The following is a 7013-nucleotide window of genomic DNA, read 5'->3' on the forward strand; positions in this document are numbered from 1 at the left end:
TGTTCTTAACTGACTTGCCTAGTTAAATAAAGGTTAAAAAAAAATTTTAAATGCCCTGTTGCTTATTCTTTTGGCTGCCATGGTTAGAAGAAGGGTGTATGTTACCCACTTGTGGGAGATTCTGGAGCGGCGCCTAAGACAGCGTTTTCAACCACCATCAACAAAACAGCATATTATAGAATTTATCGTGGAAGCATGGTCTCGCGATCCCTTCTGAAGAGTTCCGGACAATTGTAGAAGATAAGATAAGGCGCATTAAGGCTATTCTGGCGGCTCGTGGTGGCCAAGCGTCCTATTAAGACGAATTATGTTGGTGTTTCCTTTATTTGGTCAGGTACCTGTATAATCAGCCTATACATAATGTTATTTATCGCCAAATCAACTCAAGCCTAAGATGGCGAGATAGCTTCATGAGTGAACAATTATGAAGTTAGATTTGACATTCCTCCCATGCAGCTGTCTGTGTCCTCGGCTGAGCTCAACGATGTGAGCAAGGCAGCCGCTGCCAGCTGGAGGGTCGTCCTGCCCAGGGCGGTGGAGGGTTCGGGATGGGTAGGGGTTCTGTGTCGGACTAGCTGTGAGTGTGTTTAGATAAATTAAAATTGAGAGGATCTCACGGTCGACTCTGAAAACTTTAACTTCCCCACGGTTAGGCTACCTTCACCTGCTCTCCACCTCAGTAAAAACTGAACTTGAGTCATGAGTCATCAACAAATTAAAAAATGTGGGCCTATAGCAATTTGACTTGGCCTGAATTAAATATAACTTTGTTTATCATTGATATGCTATCTTTTGCAGATAGGGATAGCCTAAAATGTAAGTCAAATGAATTTCATAATTTATTTCGAATGACATTTGGGTCTGTATCGGGGAAATCGTGAAAGGCTCATTGAAATATCGATTTGAATATTATATAGATGAAAGAAAGCCATTTTAACCCACCCAAACATTGCCAATACAGTTTATGTGGTGTTTTGGGCAAGATAAGCCTGTGCTTGTAACGTGGAGGGCCCTGTTATACAGTTAGCTGATAGTCCTGTACAGAGATGGATCAGGTGCTGATGTATGCATTACAATAACACCATGTTTCTGCAACACAATGAACTGGAATGCAAGCGCTGCTCCCCTCCTGTCATGGAACACATAGACCCTTACACATTAGGCGTACATGCCATGTCATCTGTTCTGCCCAGAGCATACTCTGACAAAGACCAATTGGAGCAGGTTGCAGGCGCATACATTTGTGTTTGTCTGTGTGAATTATGTAGAAAATGTAGATGGATATTATTGTTATGACTTCTTGACAAGTAACACATAAAACCCTTGAGAAGTGATCGAGGAATGAATGGTAGCCCTGGAAATGGATTCCATAGCTTGTGCTGCCTTTCTCCTCTGAAAATACATCATAAAAGGTATTAGTAAACATTGTTATTATTATGATAATTATACTATTATTCGTATAATTATGATAATTATTATTAAACAGTAGTCATATATTATTTTATAATTCAAGGAGGATTCTTTCATTGGAAAAATGCATCCCATAGTCTCATTTCTGAAAAACAGTGCTTTCAATAGTCACACTTGCATGTGGATTTAAATAATATTTACCGGTCAATTTCGCTTGTGAATTAGTATATCAGCCCCATGTTTCAGTTAAATAATCAGTATATGTATACATACTGTATATAGCCATAAGTGAAACTGAGGAGATCTCTCTTTCGATAACATTTTGTTTACAGAAGTAACAAGTCATACGTTTGTTTAAACCCAATGGACTCAATAATAATAATAATAATATCAATAGGCCTAATATTAATCCTATCATTAATAATAACAACACAATTATATTGTTTAAAAAATATGTATTGATTTGACTGGGTTAGAGTTGGGGTTTCAATAGTGTATTATTTACAGTCAATAACGTGTATAATTATATTGCAATGACTGTGCATTATTACTGGTTAATAGTATATGTGGCCATCATGGTACAGGTTTATAATAACATGGGACAATATTTGACCCAAACGTATACCATTAAATAACTGAATAACCACTTATTTAATTAACTGTAATGATAATAAACAATTATTTAAGCACTTTTAAATCGTAAGCCTTGGTTTAAGCGATTGTGGATATTTAATTGCATCTATGGCATTGTCTTCTGTTTGTTTAGAAGGGTACAATAGTGTGCAAAATTGCAAATTGCAAAACAAAATATTTAGGATATGTTATACATCAGATTCAAGTTAGAACTAAAATAATCCACCGAGTAACAAACAATTAAACTAACTGGTTTTCGACTTGAAAGCCGTGACCATAAATATGCAAATTATATTGTACTGGTTCTGGACGTATGTATTGTTTAGCCAATCAACTTACTCAGATTCTTAAGAATTGACCACTATGAGATTTCAACACTACTGACACTGTGTAAACGTCCATACTGTTTTTATAAAACATGCATCAACATAAAACCAATACTTTTGATGATATTCCATATTTAGAAGATGTACGCGCAGTAGAGAGAGTATCGTTAACCCAAGATAATGTGTAAGGTAGCGCACTCACCACTCCTCACCTTGTCCGTCTTCTCTTCCCTTTGCCCTATCCTTCATTTCCTGGTAACGGTGACACGTTAACCACGTGATATAGATGGCTGAATAAATAGCTTTTGAGCGCTATGAAGAGGAATAGTATGAAGCTCACGCAGGATACTTACTCCGTGCCTGTGGGTAAAGATTTTCATACAGATATACAACAGTAAATTAACGACCTAAAATACAAACGCATGCAAGAAAGAAATACTTAATTAATGATTAATGTACCTATTAATGAATAAAGACAGCTTGTAGTGAACCTCAAGTAAATAGCCTTACTGATTTATGACTTTTCCATTCAAGTTTGGTTTTCCTGCGCTTGAAGTCAGAAGAGTTTCTTCCTCGGTGAAACGAACCATAGCCCCCATGCCAACTGGTTGGAGTGGCGTTACACCTGGTTACAAGCGCCGTCTTGCTCTCTTCTATATTCCAGTAATGTTTCTATGCAGCTCGTCGAATTAAACAGGAGTTAACTGTGGTCCTCCGAGGAGCTGGAGAGTGCTATACGCACGGACTGAGTACACCCAGCGTGGGAGCTGAAAAAACACAGTACGGAACGAGAGGGAGGAAGAGAACCAGTCTCTCCAAGGATGACTCTAGGGACGGATATGTCCGACAACTCTGCTTTGTCTGATGATGTGGACATAGATGTGGTTGGGGGAGACATTTCCGTTGGCAAGGATGGGAAATACCTTCATCGCGATTTCCTAGACAATGACTCGGACGATAATTTGTCTCAGAACGCGGGAGAGAGGGGTTCCTCTCCCGGCCTCAGCAGCTCAGAGTGTCCGGCTGACCAGGTTGGAGTTGGTGGAGATTCAGGGGCCATGATAGGAGATAAGCCTGGTAAGAACGCTCTAGTCAAGCCCCCGTACTCCTACATAGCCCTGATAACCATGTCTATCCTCCAGAGTCCCAAGAAACGCCTCACTCTCAGCGAGATCTGCGAGTTCATCAGCAACAGGTTCCCGTACTATCGGGAGAAATTCCCTGCTTGGCAAAACTCAATTCGTCACAATCTTTCTCTCAATGACTGCTTTGTCAAAATCCCACGTGAGCCTGGCAACCCCGGAAAAGGCAACTACTGGACCCTCGACCCAGAGTCCGCCGACATGTTCGACAACGGGAGTTTTTTACGCAGGAGGAAGCGCTTCAAGAGGCACCAAGCCAACGAAATCCTCAGGGACGCCGGGGGGTTCCTGCCCGGGTTCGGATACGGCCCTTATGGGTACAACTATGGACTCCAACTGCAGAACTTCCATGCTCACAACCCTTATCATCCTCACCTTACAGCAGGCGCTTTCCCTTTCCATAATACACCTTGTGGACTCCCCTCGCCAGCCTCAATATTCCCCACGCCACATCCCCTGCCCTCTCTATTAGGGGCTGATTTACGAAAGCCATTCTACCCTCAACTAAGCCCTACCTTGCCCGGCCTGGCGCCTCTCAAGACGGACACTAACACGCCAATTCGGCCTTCTTTCTCGATAGACAATATAATCGGTGCAGCTAACTCCGTGGCCTCCCCGTACAGCGCACAGTCGGGCAGCCACAGTCACAGTCAGGCTCAGATCCTGGCCATGTTGAACCCTGCACTCACCTCAGCTTCGAACCACTTGAACCTCTCGCATGAAACCATGCTTCAGCCTGGTTCACAGACATTCTCCAGCAAAACTGCAAATCTTAACATTTGTCATTTCTAAACTGGCAGCAAAAACAAAACTCGCAGAAATCCTACCGGTTATGGTTCTGTCGTCTTATGTGAAGGTAGGATAAACGTTCTTTGAGAAATAAGAGTGTTGCTCTACCCCCCCCCCCCCTTTCTGATCGGAGAGAGGAAAGTTAAATGTATATTTATGGATTGTAAATATGTATAGGATACAATAAATGGAAGAAGCATGATGGTCAGATAGCAAATTCTAAGACAACATTAAGTGTATTCGTTGTCCTACGTTGGCCCAGGCCCTCAACTATCTGAGCAAAGATCCAGCTATTTTAACACAAGTTAAATGTCACGTATCTCACTCTGTGGGGAATATTTAATTGTTTCTTAACTATAATAGAGATTTTATTATGATTTGTATTGTTATATATATATATATATATATATATATATATATATATATATATATATATATATATATATATATATATATATATATATATATATATATATATATATATATATATATATATATGTGTGTGTGTGTGTATATATATATATATATACATATACAAATGTATACATATATATATATATGTATACATTTGTATATGTATACATTTGTATACACACACATATATATATAGATATATTCTGCGTTGTGAGATAAGAGATAAAGCACTGTTAATACCGAGACCGCAAACTCAGGTTTTAATTGTTAGAAAGCACATTGAGACAAGGAGGGTTATTAAATACAAATCTAACCTTTCCCACTGCCCCTCGTTCCCTTAAAAGCGGTGTTGTGGTGACTTTGTATGGATATTATTTCATGTTGTCAGTGGACAGATATGTGGTTTTGGTGTAAAGCGCATTACCTCACATCCTGTTAAACTGTTGTGCTTTAGTTCCTATCTATTTCATTGAAATTAATATGTGAAACGTATGTTATGTGTATAGACAGAGACGCTTAATGTTCATCGGTCATTTTTGGTTGTAATGACAAGAATAATAAATGTTTGTGAATTTAAAAAGACTTTCGTTAACTTGTTTATTGGAACGTTTTATTGGCAATATGCCTGCACACATGTCTACTCAAAGCCTAAAATCACCTTAGGAAATATAGAATGTGTGCGCCTACGTTTTTAACTTGTATTTTTGCATTTATCTAAGTCATCATTGTTGACCCGAGATCAAAGTTCAATCTTTATGTGTAGGCCCAGTTTGAACCGTTTAGTCTTTGAGAGGCCTACAAGCGCACTTTCTGAAACGATTATGAGCATACATGGTAGTTTACGCATTGGTGCCATAGGTTTAAATCTGCAGTTACATTTCGCGTGGAATCTGTAGGAATTAGGAGCATTTATTACTAGTCTATTATCAATTTAAATATCACCAGTAGCCCATAAATTTGGCGATATACCGCTACAACCAACAAGTGTTATGATGACAGACGTGCACATATAGATACAGATTTGTGATGTCTGAACTCCCACAATCTGCTGTGAGAAATATTCTGGAAGGGTGCGCATGTATTCCTCTAGTGTGTCTCTAAGGGCGTTAATAATGGACTTTTTTTGGCAAGTAACAAAGGGTTAAATGAATGGGGACATCAGGAATTTTGAGGCCTGTAATTGATTGTGAGCGTTCTGCATGAATACTCCGATTTTTGGGGTTTGGTTGCTAATTTGTAGCAGTATTGTTCATCAGGATCCTAATCCACGATAATGCGGATTTTTGCCCACTTGTTGATGTTGTCACTGAAGACCGAGTGCCCAGGGGCCTCATTTATAAACCGTGCGTACATACAAAATATAGCCTACGCCAAAATGTGCATGGGCCTGTTTTCACGCAAAAGTTGCATTTATAAAAATGTAATTTAACGTGAGAATGTGCTCACCTACCCGCAAACTTTAGTACGCACATCTCTAGTAGTGGTTGAAATATTGTAGGCCTATTGCAAGCGGGCAGGTAAGTAGGTCTACTTTGTTCAGATGGGGGATAGGGTGATAACCTTATTCAATAAAAACCCAAAGACAGGAAAACATATGAACAAGAATGCAGCAGTTTTCCATGAATGAGAAGAGCTATAATCGGTGTTTAACTTTTAGAATCCGATATATTTCCTTTTCATAACCATCGCAGAAAAGATTCCTCTCATTTTCTGTCTGTGATGGGTTCATGTCCTCGTAGCAGCCATGCAACAAATTGCAATGCGCATCTCTCACTTAATTTGATCAAGTAGCCTATTTGAAGTTTTGCAATCCCATAGGTAGCGCGGTTTATAATATACAGTTGAATTTAAGACGTGAACAGTTGATATGTTATATTGAAGTAGGCCTATGTATGCTCCTGTAAGTACTGTAATTACTTGTTTTGATTAGCCTGCCTTAGACAACGTTTCAGAATTCGCAGGCAGTCCATCATATTTAGGTTGGGGGAAAAGTCGATGCAAAACATTGTGGAATTCACAGGTTCTGCTGACAGGTCCACAACAATGGTCCATTGTTTTCTTTTCAGAAACTGACACAGTCCTTTGCCAGATACAACATAAATCACTGGAAAAGATGAAAACCTTCTGCCAACACAGTAGATAGTCTGGTATCTTATGTAGAATATTTGACAGTATAGGTAGGCTCCAGTATTGATGTGCCATAGGAGCGTGACATCATTGCCTATTTAATCTCAGAGTCTATACCAAGGCAGGATATGAAAACCAAATAATCTATTGATAAAATAAACATTGAACAACA

The 7013-nt window shown here is 39.4% G+C and overlaps 1 protein-coding gene across 1 annotated transcript; it reads left to right on the forward strand.

The window, feature by feature from the left end:
• Positions 1-2712: 2712 nt before the first annotated feature.
• On the forward strand, positions 2713-4702 carry foxd2 (forkhead box D2). Its single transcript, XM_064935272.1, has one exon. The coding sequence runs from the start codon at positions 3191-3193 to the stop codon at positions 4301-4303; it is 1113 nt and encodes a 370-aa protein (XP_064791344.1). The 5' UTR covers positions 2713-3190; the 3' UTR covers positions 4304-4702.
• Positions 4703-7013: the final 2311 nt, after the last annotated feature.

This window comes from Oncorhynchus masou, chromosome 24 (genome assembly GCF_036934945.1).
Source record: "Oncorhynchus masou masou isolate Uvic2021 chromosome 24, UVic_Omas_1.1, whole genome shotgun sequence".
NCBI classification, from domain to species: domain Eukaryota; kingdom Metazoa; phylum Chordata; class Actinopteri; order Salmoniformes; family Salmonidae; genus Oncorhynchus; species Oncorhynchus masou.

Excerpts from the sequence above, each read along its gene's own strand:
- foxd2 (XM_064935272.1), top strand. The coding sequence starts at position 3,191 with ATGACTCTAGGGACGGATATGTCCGACAACTCTGCTTTGTCTGATGAT.